Source organism: Quercus robur, chromosome 10 (genome assembly GCF_932294415.1).
Source record: "Quercus robur chromosome 10, dhQueRobu3.1, whole genome shotgun sequence".
Classification (NCBI taxonomy): Eukaryota; Viridiplantae; Streptophyta; class Magnoliopsida; order Fagales; family Fagaceae; genus Quercus; species Quercus robur.
Window position 1 is genome coordinate 25,566,223 of NC_065543.1, and position 21,737 is coordinate 25,587,959.

Sequence of the window (21,737 nt, forward strand, 5' to 3'; positions counted from 1 at the left end):
ATATTGTTTAAGCCTTTTTACGTGCGAACCCAATATCCTTTTGGGTCGTTACAAATCAAGTCTTTACATTTGATCTTCTTAAAATTTTGTAAGAATATAGAATATAATAAAAAGATACAATTTAAGAAATAGATTTTTAAAATTCACATTTAATAAAAATATATTGAGATAAATTGAAGAGTTTTTCTTCAAAATTAGTTTGGATAGAAACCTTTTTAGAAAAAGTGATATCATCTTATCATATTTTGGATTTTCTACTCTCAAAAGTTTATATATAATAATTATAATCCCCAACACCTTCCATTAATCTCCGACTCAGGAAAAAAAAAAAAAAAAAACCTTCCAATCTCTAACATTCTTGCCTTTCTTCCTCAGCCAACTCAATTTCCAAAATGTCTCCACTAACATTAGCCATTTTCCTGCTACTCCTTGGATCCATCATCTGGACATTCATGCACAAAAAAGGACGTAAACTAGTACTCCCACCGGGTCCCCGGTCTTTACCCATTATTGGTAATTTTTACATGTTGGGTAGCCTCCCACATCGTGCCCTCGAAAACTTAGCCAAAAAATACGGACCCATCATGTCATTGAGGCTTGGCCATGTCCCAACTATTGTGGTCTCATCTTCCCAAACTGCTGAGCTATTTTTAAAGACCCATGACACCGTTTTTGCCAGCCGACCTATATTCCAAGCCTCAAAGATCATTGGTATGTCCAAAGGTATTGCTTTCTCCGAGTATGGTCCATATTGGCGCAGCCTTAAGAAACTCGTTGCGTCGCAGCTTCTGAGTGCTTCAAAAATAGAGTCATTTGCACCTATGAGGAAGGAGCTGGTAGGATCATTGGTACAGTCACTGAAAAAAGCTGCGGTAGCACATGAGGTTGTGGACCTTAGTGAGGTGGTGGGCAAACTCATTGAGGAATCAACACGTAGAATGGTATTTGGGCGAAGTCATCATGATAGATTCGACTTGAAGGCACTTATTGCGGAGACCTTGAACTTGATGGGAGCTTTCAATCTAGCAGATTATGTTCCTTACCTTGGGGCACTTGATCTACAGGTATATCTTTCAATGTTTTTATCTTTTCAACTTTATTCTCCCTTTGATAAACTTAGCCATTGATTTTTTTTTTTTTTTTTTTTTGATTTAATTCTTTGGAGAATCTAAAAACAGTCGATTTTTCTTTTAAATTTCATGCCTATTTCTTCGTCCACCGAGTAATGTTGTTGGCCCAAAAGTGTGTCTCAGTAGCGGTTAAAACTTCATAGTAAAAGCTAAATCTCAAAGTGGGAAGCCCATGAAAGTCATATAATTATGTAGTGAATTATTATTATACAAGTCTTTAATTTTTATAAGTGTTTTAACTGTGAGTTTTAGTTAATTAATAAATAGTAAGATACAAGGTTTTAACCTGCGGAGTCAATACCGTGGTACGGCCGGAACTTTTCGTAATAATACCTTAGCCGGTACAGAAACACGGCTATTTTGTACCACTTTTTGTACCGGCAAAATCGAGAAAAAAATCAGATACCAGCTGGAAAAAAAATACCAGCCGGTAAAAGAAAAACAAGAAAAATGAAAATTAAGTGATTAACGGTAAAAGAAAATACCATGTAACCCATAATACTGCTGTCGCCAGCACTGTTCTGAAAGTGACCAGCCATTCTTCTTCTTCTTCACGCCCATCCCTCCATCCGTCTGCCTCTCTTAGTTTTTAAGTTTCTATTTCTGAAGGCTTTAGTTGTTTGTTTTGTTGTGACTTTTAATATTAAAAAACTAAAAGTAAAGGATGGTTGCTTTTTGTTTGTAACTTGGGGGCAGTGTGCCCTCCTGACACACCCACGTGAATTGATATAAAATTTTGAGAATTCAAATTTGATTTTTTTTTTCTTTCCTAATGCAAAGAAGTTTCAAACTGCATTTTAACTTTTAATAAATGAAAAAAGTTTTTGTACTCATCTGTCAATCTTTATTGACTGTGATATTATTATGGGTCTAGTTAACGTGTATCTTAAAGACATACACTAAATTTTCTATTTCTGAAAATATTTTTTTGAGAATTGAAAAAGTTGTCATTACTTTTTCAATTCTCAAGAAAATTTTTTCTAAAAATGAAATTTAATATGTACCCTTAGAGCACATATTAATAAAATCCTATTATTATTATTAAAGAAGTAGCACATAAATTCTTTAAGAGCAGATAATAATTAATTATTTTTGAAAATTGAAAAAATATTGATATTTTTTTTAATTCTCAAGAAAATATTTCCAAAAATAGATAGCTCAGAGCACATATTAACCGGAACCTTATTAATATTACCTAATTGAAATTTTAACTAAAGATTATCATATTAAATGAGATAAAGATTTATAAATTTAAAGTTTTTAATAAATTATATGAATTTTGGTTATGAATATTGTGGGGCCCAACAGTTTATGAGCCAGGCCCACTTGCTCATGGGAAGTCCAAAGGTCCAAACCGAAAAAGGTTATGGCCTAAGCTCAAAAATATAAGGCAAAAAATGGCCCAGAGATGCAGCCGAGGACAGTTTAGTCCTCGGCAGACCCAAAGCTCCCTTGAGAAGAGGGGTAAAAAAGAGGTATAGGAACAAATCTGTAAGGAGATCTAAAATATCTTGGGAAAGTTACCCTTACTACCCTTCCCAGATAAGACTCTGCACCTAACAGAGCCGTATTCTTCAGTTTTATCAACCATCCCCAACAATTCTGGGATTAGACTGACGGGACAAATATCAGTCTTGTAAAGGTTGACCCTACACGTGGACGAAGGACAGCGAACGCAGGCTAGTATAAAAGAAAAAGTAAGTAAATCTGGAAAGGGGGGGGGCCCCAAGAAAAAGGAGGGACTTCCATCCCACCTGGAGGAGGAAGACTCCATGGATGAAAACATCTTAATAACTCATGCACATCACAGAAAAAACCCACCGTTGGGTGACCGGGGTAAGACCTTAATGATCCTCGGACCAAGTCCGAGGAGACCCACCCCGCAGGATACGACGTTATAGGGTTTAAATGCTCAAACCCAACTCCTTTTTCTACATGAATTCCTCTAAAACCAAGACCGGATCATCGCCCCGTGATCAAAGGCCAGCCTTTCAAGCCCACTCTCTACAAATTATATTGTGAGGGATCATTCATGTACGAGCCCAACATCATTATTGGGCCGTTAAAAAAATCGTGTCCCTACAATTGGCGCCGTCTGTGGGAAAGGCTTGCGCGTTGGCACAGGTGGCGTTCGAGTCAACTCTCTAGCAAGTAGAGATTCGCGGGTTTTCCCCCATCTCCGGCGACATGCAGTTGTTATTCCGACATAAACTTGTGCCAGGGTTTACGTCCTGTAGCGCCAACGGCACGGGCAGCTCTAGGGGCTTCCGACCCCAAGTCAGCCCTCCCCGCCATGGTCAAGGGGCTGACCTGCGAAAAAGCAAATAAGTACAAAAAAGTACTCAAAAAAGTTTTGGACAGAACCAAGGCCTTGCATGGTCCTCGGACTCAAGCCTATGGGGAAACCAAGCATCCTCGGACTCAAGCCTATGGGAAAACCAAGCACTCAAAAAGTTTTGGACAGAACCAAGGCCTTGCATGGTCCTCGGACTCAAGCCTATGGGGAAACCAAGCACTCAAAAAGTTTTGGACAGAACCAAGGCCTTGCATGGTCCTCGGACTCAAGCCTATGGGGAAACCAAGCACTCAAAAAGTTTTAGACAGAACTAAGGCCTTGCATGGTCCTCGGACTCAAGCCTATGGGGAAACCAAGCACCCAAAAAGTTTTGGACAGAACCAAGGCCTTGCATGGTCCTCGGACTCAAGCCTATGGGGAAACCAAGCACTCAAAAAGTTTTGGACAGAACCAAGGCCTTGCATGGTCCTCGGACTCAAGCCTATGGGGAAACCAAGTACTCAAAAAGTTTTGGACAGAACCAAGGCCTTGCATGGTCCTCGGACTCAAGCCTATGGGGAAACCAAGCACTCAAAAAGTTTTGGACAGAACCAAGGCCTTGCATGGTCCTCGGACTCAAGCCTATGGGGAAACCAAGCACTCAAAAAGTTTTGGACAGAACCAAGGCCTTGCATAGTCCTCGGACTCAAGCCTATGGGGAAACCAAGCATCCTCGGACTCAAGCCTATGGGGAAACCAAGCACTCAAAAAGTTTTGGACAGAACCAAGGTCTTGCATGGTCCTCGGACTCAAGCCTATGGGGAAACCAAGCACTCAAAAAGTTTTGGACAGAACCAAGGCCTTGCATGGTCCTCGGACTCAAGCCTATGGGGAAACTAAGCACTCAAAAAGTTTTGGACAGAACCAAGGCCTTGCATGGTCCTCGGACTCAAGCCTATGGGGAAACCAAGCACTCAAAAAAGTTTTGGACAGAACCAAGGCCTTGCATGGTCCTCGGACTCAAGCCTATGGGGAAACCAAGTACTCAAAAGTTTCGAACAGAACCAAGGCCTTGCATGGTCCTCGGACTCAAGCCTCTGGGGAAACCAACTACTTATAAGGAAAAACTACATTACAGAGACCTTAGGATTTATCCGAGAAAAACTCTCCACTAGCAATTGGGGTAGTTCCTAAATTGCGAGGATTCTCAAGTCTGCTTTCGAATCTTCAGCACCAAAGGGATCGATGCGATATAGAGCAATATGTCGCCTGAAAAACGATCGGGGTTCCCTACTGCTCAGTCAACTCCTCGGATAGATTATTTAGAGATTATCATTCTTGGACGGTATTCTCGCACTTATCACAGAACATTCAGTTGTTACCTCGGTTAGTTTCCTAAGTTTAACTTACTATGAATTATCGTCGTAATGCCTGGTAGTGTTGGTAAATTAAAATTAGTTGGATTATGTTTCAAGGTTTCCTGCTCTGATTATGATTGAAGAAACACACACATAGAGCACACCCTTTCACAAAATAGTGTTGCAAAAAGAATAGTATTCAAAACAAGTAAATAAATTCCCCTTTTTACTAAAACAAAGAAATAGTACAGTGTACAATGAAAAGCTGGAATCAGCTTATGTTAAAGATTACTACATAATTGAAAAGGAAGATACAAGAGAATAAGGCAAAGCCGAGGAGGCAGTACAAACGAGAGGTTGGCTTCTAAAGCTAACCACATAATCAAAAGGAAAGATACAAGAGAATAAGATAAAGCCGAGGTGGTGGCACAGAGGAGAGGTTGGCTACTGCTTCAAGACCTTGTTCTTCCTCAATGCTTTTACATGCCCATAACTCAGGCAGCAAAAAAACCCAGCTTAGGGCCTACACCGTCAAAGAAAAGGTGCAGAGAGAGCCCAGCTTCAGGCTAGCGTAGCTGAAGAAAAGGTGCATGAAACCCAACTTGAGCCTCACACCGCTGAAGGAAAGGTGCAGGGAGCCGGAAGTTGAGGAGCTTTCACCAAAAATTTGCCTGCAACAAGGTAGAGGCGATGATGGCGGAGAATCTTTCTTCTGACACACCAAAATTCTGGCATGAACAGAACCTGCTTCGGATTTTGACTAAAAGGGGGGGAAACACCCTTTCCCCTCTGTCGAAATGGAATATTCTCTTGAATTTATGCCTCCTTTGCCCGTACCTCACTATTTTGAGTCTCAGGAGGATACGGCGCCTCTGTGGCGAAGAGAGTTCCTTTTCCCCAACCCTCGCCTCAAACATGTTATACTAAGGGAGGATAGCATCGGATATGGGAGTTGTGATTTGGGAGGAAACTGCAGGATTTGTGCGTAGGTAAAGTAACTTTCTCTCCTATTTATTTAAAAAGATAAGGTGGTGGCATTTAATTCACGCAGCATCCCAAAGAACGCTACAGACAAAATGGCTCTGGCTCAATTTCCAACGCCACCTGCAACCATGAGATTAAAGGAGTCTCGTGAAGGCGCACCTCGAACACTGGGACACCAAAGAGTACCGCGTGACCAAAGACTACAGAAATACCTCCTAATTTGTAGGCCTAGTGAATTCGCGGCCCAGACCCGTTCTACATGGGGGCCTAGGGACTATGGCCCACGCCGAGGAACAGCCGTTGCCGAGGACAACCTCCTGCTCGGCACCTCGTGAAATACCTGAGGAAAGGGAGAAACTGAACTCAAAAAAGTTTTGGACAGAACCAAGGCCTTGCATGGTCCTCGGACTCAAGCCTATGGGGAAACCAAGCACTCAAAAAAAAGTTTTGGACAGAACCAAGGCCTTGCATGGTCCTCGGACTCAAGCCTATGGGGAAACCAACTACTTGGATGACAAAATTAGGTTTTGGACAGAGCCAAGGCGTTGTGAAGTCCTCGGACTCAAGCCTATTGGGACGCCAACTACTCGGATGGGGAAAGTCCTCGGCTCAAATACTGTAAAATGTTAAGGCCAATAAAAGTGGTAGGATGATGACGAGACACCCCACTATTCGGTAGCCTAAGGGGGCTGTTCATTTTTGCGGGTGATATGTCTTCGGATGATTACTTCCTACACCGCATAGAGCATCCAGTTCTAATCTCGGCATTGTTTCGGGTAAGTATCGTTATTCACAGGTACGCATTGCTATGTCAAACAATTCTATTAAAGTTATGGTGACATCTTTTTATTAGCAAGTATTTTGGCCTTAGTTGTCATTGATTCAAATGCTATATTATTGTGCCGAGCAGCGCTTGCAAATTTGTAAAAACATAGACAGAACATGCAAAGTAAAATAACAACAATTCTTATTAATATGAAAAATTATTACAACGTACAAAGAAGGGCTTGAACAAGCCTATACAAAAGGTGAATTGCCGAAGCAACGGTAACATCCGCAATACAGATAAATAAACAGTCGGGTGTCTTTTAAACTCGTCTTCAAAGTCTCTCCAATCTCTGCCTCAGTATTGCCCATATTGAAAGAAGAACCTTCTTTGGAAAAAGATGAAGGAGAAGGAAGAAGAAGATGAAGGAGAAGGAAGAAGAAGATGGAGGAGATGAATGAGGAAGATGGAGGACATGAGTAAAAGAAGGAGGAGAAGAAGAGGGAAGAGATGAAAAGAAAGAGAAAGGAGCAAAAGAGGGAGAAGGAAAAGCACCAAGATGGATCTGGTGGTGGAAAGAAGAAGAAAGAGAGGCAAAGGGAGGCGCCAGTGAACGAAGAGAGGAAGAAGCAGGGGAACTTAGTCCCTGCCCCAGTCCTGACTCCTAACACACTGGTGCCATGTTAGATATGCTCATGAGGGAGCGGGTGGTACTGATAATGTGTGTCCTCGGCTCAGTCACGCCGAAAGTGTGATGTGACGAGCCCCTGCTTCGGATTTTGGCTGAAAGGAAGGCGAGACAAATCTTGAGTCTCCGCCATCCTTGCCCTGACCGAGCCATTTCAAGCTTCGTCAGAACATGGTGTTTCTGGGAGGGGAATGGTTTTTTCATTGCTTATTACTACGGTGAGTGTATTTCAGGTTAAGGTATAACCGGAGAGTTAAAGTAAACTCCGGAAGGAATCTAAGGGTTTCAAATTTTGGGGGGATTAAAGGGATTCATCTGTGGGAGAAACAACTCTTGTTTCTTCTCTTTATATAGGGGACGAAGAAGAGAGTACTTAATGTGTTCAGATCTCCAAGGAAATCTGCAAACACGAGTACGCCTGTTTCATTCCCCCACGCCATCAAAAACCGTTGAATCTGGGAGGTCTCGTAAAGGGAAGATATTAAAGACGCGCTTCGAATAACCAAACGGCATAAACGCATCGTACACCAATTAAGGGGAACATCTTGTAGACCGGTACACTCCCTGGGCAAGTGAAGAGTCGCCAGCGTCAGTCAAGGGATGAATTAAATGAGCCATAATAAAGGCTCGGTATTGCCAAAAACCCCCTCTCCAATCAGGATGTTGGACAGCAGGGTTTTGAGGGGCTATTGTGGGGCCCAACAGTTTATGAGCCAGGCCCACTTGCTCATGGGAAGTCCAAAGGCCCAAACCGAAAAAGGTTATGGCCCAAGCTCAAAAATATAAGGCAAAAAATGGCCCAGAGATGCAGCCGAGGACAGTTTAGTCCTCGGCAGACCCAAAGCTCCCTTGAGAAGAGGGGTAAAAAAGAGGTATAGGAACAAATCTGTAAGGAGATCTAAAATATCTTGGGAAAGTTACCCTTACTACCCTTCCCAGATAAGGCTCTGCACCTAACAGAGCCGTATTCTTCAACTTTATCAACCATCCCCAACAATTCTGGGATTAGACTGACGGGACAAATATCAGTCTTGTAAAGGTTGACCCTACACGTGGACGAAGGACAGCGAACGCAGGCTAGTATAAAAGAAAAAGTAAGTAAATCTGGAGAGGGGGGGCCCCAAGAAAAAGGAGGGACTTCCATCCCACCTGGAGGAGGAAGACTCCATGGATGAAAACATCTTAACAACTCATGCACATCACAGAAAAAACCCACCGTTGGGTGACCGGGGTAAGACCTTAATGATCCTCAGACCAAGTCCGAGGAGACCCACCCCGCAGGATACGACGCTATAGGGTTTAAATGCTCAAACCCAACTCCTTTTTCTACATGAATTCCTCTAAAACCAAGACCGGATCATCGCCCCGTGATCAAAGGCCAGCCTTTCAAGCCCACTCTCTACAAATCATATTGTGAGGGATCATTCATGTACGAGCCCAACATCATTATTGGGCCGTTAAAAAAATCGTGTCCCTACAAATATATATATATATATATATATATATATAATAGCGGTAAATTCAAAACCGTACTTTGGTATTGATCGGTACTAAAATATCTCGTTCTTTTGGCCAAACCGGTACGGCCTATGGTATAAGATTAACTCCCTTGGTTTTAACACTTACTTTACTACTATTTATAATTTCCTTCTTCTTTCTAGTATTTTCTTGTTTTAATCTTGGGAAATTATTGTGTACTCCCAGAGTATCATAAATGCATACTCCCTCTTCTCACATGAATGGTGGGTCCCACTAATTAAATTCATGGTGGGACTCACCATTTATATGAGAGGGGAGAGTACGCATTTATGGTACTCTGGGAATACCTGATAATTTTCCTTTAATCTTTCCCTCAGTACTTCTCTTACTACTATTTATTTTATTTGTTCCTTATTGATAATTAATTAACTAATCTTCTCCCCCACCCTACTCCTCATTGGCAAACAATATTTGCAATTAATAGTGTGTGAGATTTTCTATGGTCATAATAAATCTTATAAACAATCGAACACCTTTGGTGTAATGATTATTTTATAAATACAAAATTCTTATGGATGGGATAGGAGTTTCACACATTCACTTTCTTTTATTAAACACAGACATATACATATAAATTAGGTTAGAATGAGATTTCTATCATAGATACAAATAAATAAATAAATAAATATATATATATATATATATATATATATATATATATTTCATAACACTTTTACAATAAACTAAGTTATTAGCATATCATAAATCAAAATAATAATAATTAAAAAAAAAAAGATTATACACTATAGCCCACCACAACTCAAAACAAGCTTATTGTTAAATTTTTGTCCTACCATTTACTTTCTCTACAACGCATATGTCCCAACATCTGGTTCAATAATATTGGGTCCATAAACAAGTTTTAGCCAAGATGAGCATACTGTTTTTCGGTTATGTTAGAGTTATGGCAATACTTATTGCAGAAAAAATTTGTTCCTCGGCCCTCCCTTGCCCACTCTATATGCCACATTGGTATGTAGTGTTATAGAAGAAAAATTTTAAGATATAACTTTTATGCCACAATTTTAATGTAGTTGACTGTAAGTGGTAAAAAAAATGCAACAAACTAAGAAAAAAATGCTAATTACATCTTCATTTTACCCTAAATAGTATCTGATGGTCATGAAATTTGGTATCTATATTAAATTTATTAAGTGGTTTATTTCATACCAATAAGTGTTATATATCTATAAAATCATATTGTATGTATATGTAACATACAAAAATGAAATTTAATCCTTTGATAAAAGGCATAGTTATTAATCCTTGATAATCTAGGAATTTTTTAACAAAAAGGGTATAACTAAAAATGTAATCAAATGGTAGATTTATCAAAATTGTCATCTAATAAAAAATTATTAAGTGGTATAATATTACTTCAACTTATACTATATATATAATTTTAACCTAAAGAAGCTGATCTAATTTTAACCCAAAAATAAACTAACTTTTTCTTTTCACTTTAAACCTTTTTATTTTTGGTTCTCAAATTTTTTTTTTTTTTTAACTCTTTGGTATCATTCAATAATAATAATAAAATCTCTCCTCTATATATATATATATATATAGAGAGAGAGAGAGAGAGAGAGAGAGAGAGAGAGAAACACCATGTAATTTTTAAGTAATTTTAGTAACTTACTTTTGGATGCGAATTTTTTTATTGGATGGCTCAAGTTACTTCTTTATTGGATGCAAATTTCAATAAATTCACTTTTGGATTACATTGTCTTTATATCCTCCATATTTGCAAAATTTTAAAATAATTGGAAATCAATAACTATCTCATCAATAAAATGTTTAAAATCAATAATTACCACATCAGTTTCTTAGGTTTGTTTTTAGCAAAATTGGTGACATTATAACACTTTGTTTCCTTTAGACAAAGATGTTTGCGGCGTTTGCCTCAACGATTTCCGTTTCGAGAAATGGTATTGTTTACTTAGTTTTCTAACCATTCATTGCCCTCAGGGATTGACGTCGCGCATTAAGAAACTTGGCAAGACTCTTGATGTAGTATTGGAGAACATTATCCAGGAGCATGAACAAATTCCTAGTGGTCCACAAAGTTGTGAAAAGGACTTTTTAGACATGTTACTTTCTTTGATGAATCAACCCATGAATGCCCATGATGAGAATTCATGTAAAATTGATCGAAGAGTTATCAAGGCTATCATTATAGACATGATTACTGCTACATATGACACTTCAGCTATTAGCATTGAATGGACCATTTCTGAACTCTTGAGGCATCCACGGATAATGAAACATGTACAGGATGAGCTAGAACGTGTAATTGGAATGAATAGGATGGTGGAGGAAACAGATTTAGCAAATTTAACTTACTTGGGTATGGTGATTAAGGAAAGCTTCAGACTACATCCTGTTGCACCATTTCTAATCCCACGTGAATCAATGGAGGAGATTGAGATTAATGGATATTACATACCCAAGAAATCACGAGTAATGATAAATTATTGGGCTATTGGACGAGATCCTTATGTGTGGTCGGATAATGTGAAAGAATTTTACCCTGAAAGGTTCATAAATAATAATATAGACCTCAAGGGACATGACTTCCAGCTTATCCCATTTGGATCCGGTCGTAGAGGTTGCCCTGGATTACAATTAGGGCTTACGACCGTCACTTATGTTCTCGCTCAGTTGCTGCATTGTTTTGATTGGGTGCTCCCTAATGGCATGTTGCCTAATGATTTGGACATAAGTGAGAAGTTTGGGCTATCAATGCCAAGAGCCAAGCACTTACTTGCGATGCCAACCTATCGCCTACTTGGTTAAACTTGTAAGATAATTATCATTTAATCTTTAAAGAAGTTTTCTTAATTATACTTGATGTGTTTTAATGGGAGGTTTTCATCTATCTTTTTTTTTTAGGTCAAAAGAAAAGGTTCCATAAGAACAGTTATTGAAGACATTGCAACACCAAGTTATTTTATGTTACCTCAAATAAAATATTAGCCTACCTCAAATAAAATATTGGATTCAAATGTACTGTGTCCTCCTAAAAATAAAATGTCATAGTTCACACAACTTGGAGACTTTTACTAAATGTTTAATATAATTCGTTAAGATTTTTAGCGACAAGTACCTTTTTACAAGTAGTACAATTAGAAGATTTTGTGAATTTGTCTCGTTGGAGTGCAATATCTATAAAAAACTGATTATGGATGTTTATTTATAAATAATGTCAACACCAAATTTTGGCACTCATCCACCAACCTCTAGAATGCTTCACTTGGTTATCAAAGCAACATATTCAACACTAGGAAAAGGAGCATTTCTCACTTGCCTTTACTCCTGATCTTTTACAATTACTGAAAACACTTTGTTCATGGGGATATAGCGGATCCATAAGAAGTATCTGTCCTAATAACAAAGGAAAAGCACTTGTTCAATCCTTGAGAAACCTCATGGTGCATTCTTGTTGCTAGTACTCAAATATGGGGTGTTTGGTTCACTTGATGTTACAATTTATATTCAATGACAGAGCCAGAAATTTTTCTAAGAGAGGCCAACCGTTGAAAAATATTCGATGGACTTCATCGTGTTGATTAACAGGATTTTTTTTTTTTAATATTACTCGTTATAATACAAGATCATCTTCTAAGGAAACAATATATGTTTGCTTAAGTTAACATATTTGAACTTTTCAATAATAATAATAATTGGTAAACCACTGAGTTGCATACTTGATAATGGTAAGAGTGTTAAGATCATTTACATATTGGAGTTGCTAGATTCTAGTTTGAAGGATTGTGAGGTCATGTGCTTCTAGTTTCCTAGCTGCTAACAGGGCCGGCTTAACAACTTTTGGGGCTTTAGGCGAAAATTTTAAATGGGGCCTTTTTATCAGATGTTTGAATATTATTAGGACTATTTTCATTATTCTCTTTTTGTTGTATAATTTCATTATCTTCCAACTCTTTTTGATAAGTTTCTTGTTCATTTGTAATATTTTCACCCAAACTTTCTGTTGTGTTTTTTTTAATACTAGTAACAAATTTATCCATAGATCCTTTTTGAGATTCAATTTGTTTTTCAATTTTTCTCTTTTTTAGAAGTTTTCCATATCCGGATAAATATTTTCTAGTAGACATTTATAATGAGAAAATATTTATAGATAAATAAAACAGAATTTATAATTAAAAATGATAATTTAAGTAAAAATAAAATTTAAAGTATAGAACAATAGAACCTAATTATTGCAATTTTTCTAAAGCCGTGACCACTTTAAAGTTTAAACCTGCATAAATAAAAATTAATTTAATACATGGTTTAATAAATTAATGTCACTATAATACAAATGAGCTTATATGATACACATCAAATTATTAATTGGTATAATAATTTATAATAATAGATAAAGTGTCAAATTAAAAAAAAAAAAAAAAGTAAAAGTGAGAAACTGTCGGACCAAACCGTGTAAATTATAACTATGGTCTGTGGGCTGTGCTCCTATCAAGAAAAAGAAAAAGTGAGAACCATCCAGCCTGTACTCCACTACATCCTATATTCCTATCAGTATCAAATATCATGGCAAAAAAAGGTCCAAAGAGGGGTAGAATTAGAAAAGCCATCATAGCAAAAAACATGTCCCATCCCATCAAACAATTGTGCAGTGCAGTGAAAGTGTGAAACAAACAAAAAATATATATAATTTAAGTTAAAGAAATAGAAGACTGAGTCTTTATTTTCGGAAAGACAGAGAAACTGAGAAAGAGGGGAAGAACTAAAGAAGAAGAATACCTCTTGTGATTGCCGACTGGTACGCTGGAATCAACAAAGAAAAATTTCAAGCTAGACTGACTGACTGAGTTGATGGAAAAAGATCAAGAATCGAGATGAAGATGAAGAAAAGAAAGGTAAGACCGTAAGAATATAGATGAAGAGGCAGAGAGATAGAGAGATGAGAGGTTTTTCTTTTGTTTTTTAAATTTATAATATCTATTTTAGCATATTTCAAGACAATTATGTTGTATTATTAATGAATTTGTCTGCTATTAATTTTGATTTTAGCATATTTCAAGAATGAGTTAATAAATCTATCTTCTAAAATTTAATTTTGTTAGCTAAAGTTTGACTATTTTTTTCCTTTTTAAATTTTTGCATTTTAGGATACAATAAGGCATTTTTAATGCATTTTATTGACCATATATATATATATATATATATATATATATAAAATTTTACAAGTGGGCCTTCTTTTATTTGGGCATCAATTGTATCACCTATTGAGCCGGCTCTGGCTGCTGCCATATGTGCTTGTAAGTCAATACTCTCCTAAGCAACATATTTTAAGCACTACAATTATGGAAGAGATGATTACTTTTTTACATCAATCACAAGATACTCCCTCCGTCCCACTTTGTTTGTCTTGTTTGAAAAGTCAAATATTTAAAGAGAATATTATTTATTATCTTGTCTGCCTTATAAAAATGTATAAGTTTACAAAACTACCCTTAAATAAATTTATCAGTTTTTTTTAAAAAGAGTTATTCTTAATGAGGCTTAGGGGTATAATAGGAACATTAGTAAACTAATAGCTTTTATTTTTAGAAACAGGACAATATTTTGGGACATTCTAAAATGGAATAGAGGACAAACAAAGTGGGACAATATTTTGGGACATCCTAGGCAACAAGCTCCTTCGACTGATGATGATAGACAACATTCCCAGGGGAGTGATGACGAAACATAACCACCAGGTTGGTGTATTTTTGTATGTGGTTGGAGAGTTGAGATTTAGACCCACTTGACCCTCATCACTTGTAATACATTTTGAGGATTATGACTGAATATATTTTAATATTGTCATTAAATATCCTTATACTAATAAGGATACAATATAAACTTATATGTTTTTTTGGAATATCTAAGCATCCCAATGGCTAGTTTCTTGACATTTCATTCTTTTGTGTTTCATTGTAATTTGATGCAACTTGTTGGTGGTTTAATAGATCCCGAGGACGTACTTGTAGTTGGAGTGAACAATGTACCCAATAAACGTGGGCCTAACTGGTTTGACGACATTTGGAATATGCCACCGCAGAAAAAACTATTCTTGCAAGTAAATAAAGCAGGCCAGCCGGTCGGGAAAAATGTTGGGTCTTAGGCAAGGTGGCTGGGAACAATAGCAAGAAGGCATGACATGTGCCCAATTAGTTATGTTCGTTGGTCTTCAGTGCCACAACAATACAAGAATCGGAGCTGGGAAGCCATTTAGGTATTAGGCAAAGAGCTACGGTAAAAGGGGTTTCTTTATTACTTGTTTAAAGCTTTATGCAAGTTTGTTATTATGTTGAAAATGTGACATTTGTTAATTCAAATTTACACATGGTATATACTCAAGGAAAATATTACTTGCAAAATACAAAAGTAATATTGGGGATGAGAGAGAGAAAGAGAGAGAGAGCTGAGTTAGGCAGGTGTAGCCATGAGCTTAGGAGAGTCAAACAAATCCAAGTAAGGAGGAGTATAAGAGTTGATAGGCTTGTGAAGAAGCATTTCTTGGGAGTTGGGAAAGGAACGGGTCCTTAGGGTTGAATGGAGGAAAGGGGATTTTGGATTTGTTTTAGGCATTAATGGCACAGATGGTAGTCCTCAAATTTTTGAAACTACCCATTGTGGTTCTTCTTCTAAGGGACTGTGATAAGGAAGCTAAAGCTGAGGGAAGTGAAGAGGCCATTGGAAAGTGCAGAGGGGTGGTGGCCATGATGTGTTTTTTTTGGGTTTGTATTTCTGTTTTTTGGTGAGGAAGATTGTGGATGGTGGGTCGGATTATGGATTTGTCCGAATGGGTTAATCTAAACACACCATATACATGGATGGTTGTTTATCAAATATCAAAATTAGATTTTTTTTTTTTTTTTGGGATAAGTATTTTTATATATGGTTTGATTATATTTAGTTTTAGAAAGTGCTTTTATTTTGCTAGTAACATGACCAATCAAATTAAGTTTTTTATTATATTGAGAATGTGACATTTGTTAATTCAACTTTACACATGGTAGGCACGATGGATAATTCTTGCAAACCTCATCCCACCTGCCAAGCAGAGGAAATAGGCACTGTCACGGATTGGGAATTTGTGAAGGGGCCACAAAACAGAGTTGAAGGAGAACTACTACAAACCGAGCATTCCTAAGGAAGCTTTACTTGAGCTATCACTGCCGGAGGTTGATGACAATCAATTTCATGTGTTGGTGGAGTACTGGTTTTCTCAGAAAGGCGTGGTAGTAATAGTTACAGTAGTATAGATATTTTGCTTTTATAAGTTTCGTGCTCAAGAGTATTATATATTAGCTTGTTATTGTAATTGGTAGTGACTTTGTTGAAATGTTCATAGGACCTGTCTAAAGATAACAAAGAGCGGCGTGCAAAGTAGACAAAGCTGCATACGCTGGGATCCAAAAGCTATGCCCAGACGGTGGATAGCATTGTAAGAACAACATTATATATATTAATAACATGCAAAAATTAACAAAGCATATATTATTTTGTGTTCTAAAGTAGAAATAAATGTAATTAGACACCATTGAATCAACACCCTCGCTTTAATATGCCAAATGTACTGACCATTGTAGGCAAACAAGAATGGCAAGCAAATAGAGAGAGGTGAGATGTATGAAGTGACATATTCTCACAGTGATGGTACTGCTGTGAATGAAATTGCGGAAGCAAATATTGTAAGTTTGTAATAAGTTATATTAGTAATTTGAATGTATTATATTTTGAGTTGGAAAGAAGTTCTTTGATGGCAGAGGACTATTTAAGATTGAAGTTGTTGGTTCATATTAACCATTACAGGTGCTATAACATATGACCATGTGCATCTTCATTACTTGTCATGACCATATGCCTGGTTTTGCATGGCTTATGAATTGTATATAAGGTACATATGCAGGAACTAGAGTATGCTATGTGCTGCATAGAGGTTTAACATAGTAAGATGCATGTATTGGTGTTAGATGATAAGTTAAGGTATTCAAGTTAAATTTTTTACCAATCAATCTTATGGAGATACTATGCTTTTGAGATTTTCATGCCTATACATGAATTTACCTTAGATATCAATTATAAAACTTGAAATAGAAAAATCAACAATATAATAACTCTAAGGACACAATATATATATGGTTTGGGTTCTAAATACACATGGTATAACTCTAATCCAACTTTTTTTTTCTTTTGTAATAACTCCAACCTAACTTTTATATATATAAAAGCATATTACTCATGTTGGCATGAGTTATGTTTACATGGTATACCCTCGCAATTAGTTATGTTTACATTGATTGCTTCTTGTTTTGTTTCTACTAGTAAAACCACAGCTCTGAACCCTTGTCTTCATGCACTGTTAAGGGTCTCTCTCTGATGTTCATGAAGTAACTTGGTGTTTTTTTTCTCCTACAAAACCATCATAGAAGCATCCTTGTTTGATGGTTTGGCCTATCCTATCTTTTAGTTTTAGGACAAAATTACTGTTAACAATAATTAATAGTATTGGCCAAGGTTTGCATTGGGTGAACCTGTTGTAACCAGTGGCTAGGTTTGGACTTGAACTTTCACTTTTGTTAACTTCAAGGGCCAAGATATATTTTTCCTAACTTCAAGCTTTGGATTGTGTGGAAGGCCTTGTTGGCATATAAATCCGGAATTGTTATATTATTTTAATTTATATTTAATTTTAATAGTGGTTTAAGTAATCAAATTAAGTTATTATCGTTGTTAAATTAAAAAAAAAAAGTTATTACTGTTGTTTATGATATATTATTATATGATTAGATTTGATATAGTAATATGTGTACTTATTTATTGAAGCATTGATACAAATACAAATTCACTTTACTTGTTTCATTTTAACTCATGTTTAATGCTTTTATTTATTTATTTATTTTTAAGGATGGTACTAGCAGAAATGAAGAGGACAACTCAAACAATAACAAGGAGGTCGAAAACAGCTTGGAGGGTGATTCAAAGGAAGACTAATATAGATCTTGTCATAATTCTAGTTGTTTAAGTTTAAAACAAGGTTTAATTTCAAGATTTCTTTGTATATTCTATATTTTAAAGTTTGAACTTATATGTTTTTTTATCTTTCGATGGATCAATTTTTCGTAATTATTGTACTATTGTATCAATTTTTAGTGATTATTGTACTATTGTAATATCATAGTTAAACAAAAATGATATAAAATAAATTAAAAATAAATAAATAATAAAATATTTCAAAAATCATATAAAATATTATCATTGATGACATAAAAATTTGGTCATAAATAACTTTATAGTGACGACAAAGTCCCTCGCAATTTATAGAATAGTGACATCCCTTAACCCCCTGCAAAAACGTTTTAAATAACAGCTTAATGTTGACATTATTATTCTTAACTAATTGTGAGGGGTTAAAATCCCTTACAAATAAATTTTAGAGACGTCATTATGTCTCGTTAATTTGAAATTTGTGAATAACTAATTGTGAGGGTATAAAGGTCCTCACAAATAGTTACTTAACGACGACTACTTTCCCTTGCTAAAAATAAGTTGCGAGGGGTTAAAAGCTCTCACAAATAAATTTTAGCGATGCCATTATTTGTCTCTAGAATGTATGTCGTCAATTTGAAATTCGCAAATAACTAATTGCAAGGGTATAAAGGTCTTCATAAATAGTTGTTAACGACGACTACTTCCTCTCACTAAAAATAAGTCGACTTTTCTCGTCATTTGGTAATATATTTGTGAAGATGGATTTGTTTAGTAACGATAGTGGATTACCCTCGTAAATTATCTATTTGTGAAGGTATGGTCGCAAAATCTTTTTAGCAACAAGAGCAAATATGACGGCCTTTGAAGGCCATATGCCCTCGCCAATAACCTTTTGTGACGATATTTGAATTTTTACGAGGACATTTTACCCTCACTAGTAGACTCTTTTCTTGTAGTGGAACAGACATGATGTCACGCTCCAAACCCCAAAGGGTCCAAAGCATGAGAAAGACATCTCAAAGTACCTGTAGATTTTTTTTTTTTCCTTTTTGACCATCCAATCCACATAAATCATATACAGTACCAATATTAAGAATTATCATAATAGTTTCATTGAATATACTCTCAGAGTAAGTCAGAGCTCTAAGCAATAATTACAAGGACTAATGGCCACAAAAGAATAGAGGTCTGAATAAATAATTACATATCATCAGCTTGTCCCATCAGTGGGAAAAACGTCACAACCACTATAATATATAAAAGAATGAGTCAAGCCTATTCTAAGATGTACAACATCTAAAATCTCCATTACAAAGTTCAGCCTCCATCAGTAGTTAGTCTAACTATTATTAGCCAGCAAAAAGTTGTCACAAAAGATCATTGCCTACTCTGAAAAGTTTATAAAATAATGGAATGAGACAAAACCCAATAAGTAGCATATTTAATGGGGGTGGGGGAAATGCAAGTTTCATCTTCAATAATAATAATATGATAAGAATGATTTAATAATGAAACACAAAGTTTCCCAAAGTAAATACCTTGAAACTATATACTATAATCTGTGAGCATCAACAATATAATTTCTAAAGCCATAATATCTGACATAAGATAAATTATCACAAATATACCACACTATCATATAGATTAGTTAGGAGATCCACCCATTCACAACTAACATGATATTGCCCTTTCTAGTATGCAGAATCTTGACCCCATGGATAGCAGCCTCACCCATACCCTCAAGGTTTTCTTTCCCACTATGGGCAGCAGAGAGAGCGCATCAAATAGGACCTCTCTTGCATGTGGTCTCTTGGTCCCATAGGCAGCAGCCTCACCCACACACAATCAAGGAACCTCTTCCCCCCATGGGCAGCAGGGAAGAACGCGTCATCCAAAGTGAAAGGACACTGACCTGGATTTGATTCCGTTATCACAAAGACTACAAAAACCAAATCGGGTGATCACCGGGAAATCACACATGGCATGGTGTTAAAATCACATAAAGCTCACAGGTTACATATACTTTGAAACACATAATTTATGTCTAGGTAATTTCAGAAAAACCTTAAATAATCTAACTTCCGCAAAGTTTGTAAGGTTTCAACTTCATTCTTGTCAAGAGATTTTTCTATCAATTTCCCACATTACAAGACAAGATAAGTATCTTCAAATTTTATAATATATCATAAAATCCATGATTTCCTTATCAAAGATTAAATAAAATATGCTCATTTTTTCATATCAACAATTCATGCATTTCCCCAAATATAATACTAAATATGGTGCATTTTCATATATAATCATACATATATTAAGGTTATGACACTATAGTTTTAGGAAATATATAATTTCCATAGGTATTTTCTAAAAGTGTGTCTAACCCAAAAACATCATTTATGCAACATCTTTATTTTTCAAAAATCCCATTAAAAAGCTACTTACCTCGCAACCGCAAAAGCCTAATTCTCTAAGCTCCAAGGAGATTAGCTAGAAGCTAAACAATATCAAGTAAACCGATCACAATGAGAATAGAGTTTGAAATATTATCTAGCTACAATTTAGGAATTACCAAATGAGCACTTAATTAAGCAAGCCTAGTATTTAACCTCATCAATAATAATATATCCTACTTCCAAAGTTTCTCAACAAATTGATTCACAAGGAATAAACTCCAATTTATAAAGTTGATCCTATTTAATATCATTTCCAACATTATGACTAACTTCCATAAAATTTACACTACATCATTAAGAGAACCACGAAAGCAAAATCAAAATATCCTCCAAGACAAGAAATTTTAGAACTTCAACTAACTCCAAATAAACCCAATGGCAACGGAAAAATTATATTTATCAACCATCACATGATATAACTCAAAGCCTCAAAATTTTCCACCATACATAAACCTTAGGTAGTCATCATTAGCACAAACCATATACCCACTCATCAAATAATTCCACCAATACAAAACCCATACATACAAACACATAAAAATCACTTCTAATGCTCATAAATCACATGAGTATTATTATTAAAGCTTAGATAAAAATAACCTCAAGCAAAATTGTAAAACCCACCAAAAAGATTAGAAATTTTTACCTCAAAAAAAGGATGTGAAGGTGCTTATGGGTTCTCAACAATTTTCCGGTGATCTTGTTGGAAAAATGATGGTGGAGATGTTGATTTGGAGTGGGTACTGTGGGAGAGGATGAGGGAGTATGAGAGAAATGTTTGTGTTGTGTTGAGAGAAAATGAAAAAAGAAAGGAAAAAAAATGAAGTAAGTGAGCTGACCAAAGAGGAGATAAGATGAGTGAAATGAGTGGTGGGGAAGGGGGTTAGGTGGGGTAGTTGGGAGGCACATGGGAGCTAAAAAATCTGTCCCCCCACCCCCCTCATTTTTTTTTTTTTGGGGTCTGATTGGGATGTTACATTCTTCCCCTCTTATAGAAAATTCGTCCTCGAAATTTTACGTACCATGATTCTGAAAAAGGCTTGGGTATCTCGACAACATATCATCCTCACGCTCCCAAGATGCCTCTTTCATTAAATGATTCTTCCAAAGCACCTTTATCCAAGATATAGTTCTATTGCGTAACACTTGCTCCTTACGATCCAAAATCTCTACCGGAACTTCTTCATATGATAAGTCATCTCTAATCTAAAGAGGCTCATAGCTCAAAACATTTGAAGGATTAGGAATGTATTTCCTTAACATAGACTCATGGAAAACATTATGAATTCTTGACAAGGCTAGTGGTAGGGCAATTCTATATGCAACTTCGCCCACTCTCTCCAAGACCTCAAAAGGCCCTACAAACCTAGGGCTTAACTTACCCTTTTTGCGAAATCTCATTACTCCTTTCATAGGTGCAATCCGTAGGAAAACTTTATCTCCAATTTCAAGTTCCAAAGCCTTCCCTTTAATGTCATAATAGCTCTTTTGTCTACTTTGGGCTGCTCGAAGTCAATCACGAATCATATTTACCTTTTCAC

At 36.3% G+C, this 21,737-nt stretch overlaps 1 protein-coding gene and 2 long non-coding RNA genes across 3 annotated transcripts; 2 read left to right on the forward strand and 1 right to left on the reverse strand.

Annotated features, from left to right (window-relative positions):
• The first annotated feature begins 302 nt into the window (after positions 1-302).
• Positions 303-11,842, forward strand: LOC126703268 (cytochrome P450 CYP736A12-like). The gene is made up of 3 exons (XM_050402232.1): positions 303-1,064; positions 10,709-11,540; positions 11,633-11,842. Exons 1-2 carry the CDS (start codon positions 393-395, stop codon positions 11,534-11,536), a joined length of 1,500 nt encoding a protein of 499 aa, XP_050258189.1. The 5' UTR covers positions 303-392; the 3' UTR covers positions 11,537-11,540; positions 11,633-11,842.
• Positions 11,843-15,783: 3,941 nt separating this feature from the next.
• On the forward strand, positions 15,784-17,822 carry LOC126702668 (uncharacterized). The gene is made up of 4 exons (XR_007647815.1): positions 15,784-15,990; positions 16,104-16,196; positions 16,342-16,443; positions 17,660-17,822. It is a non-coding gene; the product is annotated as an uncharacterized LOC126702668 (long non-coding RNA).
• A 1,394-nt stretch (positions 17,823-19,216) lies between these two features.
• Positions 19,217-21,090, reverse strand: LOC126703078 (uncharacterized). The gene is made up of 3 exons (XR_007647927.1): positions 20,843-21,090; positions 20,186-20,237; positions 19,217-19,682 (listed from the first exon to the last, which is right to left on the reverse strand). It is a non-coding gene; the product is annotated as an uncharacterized LOC126703078 (long non-coding RNA).
• Between the last annotated feature and the right edge of the window lie 647 nt (positions 21,091-21,737).

What these genes read in the sequence shown, in the direction of transcription:
- LOC126703268 (XM_050402232.1), top strand. Translation starts at nt 393, where the DNA reads ATGTCTCCACTAACATTAGCCATTTTCCTGCTACTCCTTGGATCCATC. An exon ending in TTGGGGCACTTGATCTACAG is followed by an intron (nt 1,065 to 10,708) that starts GTATATCTTTCA and finishes CATTGCCCTCAG; the next exon opens with GGATTGACGTCGCGCATTAA.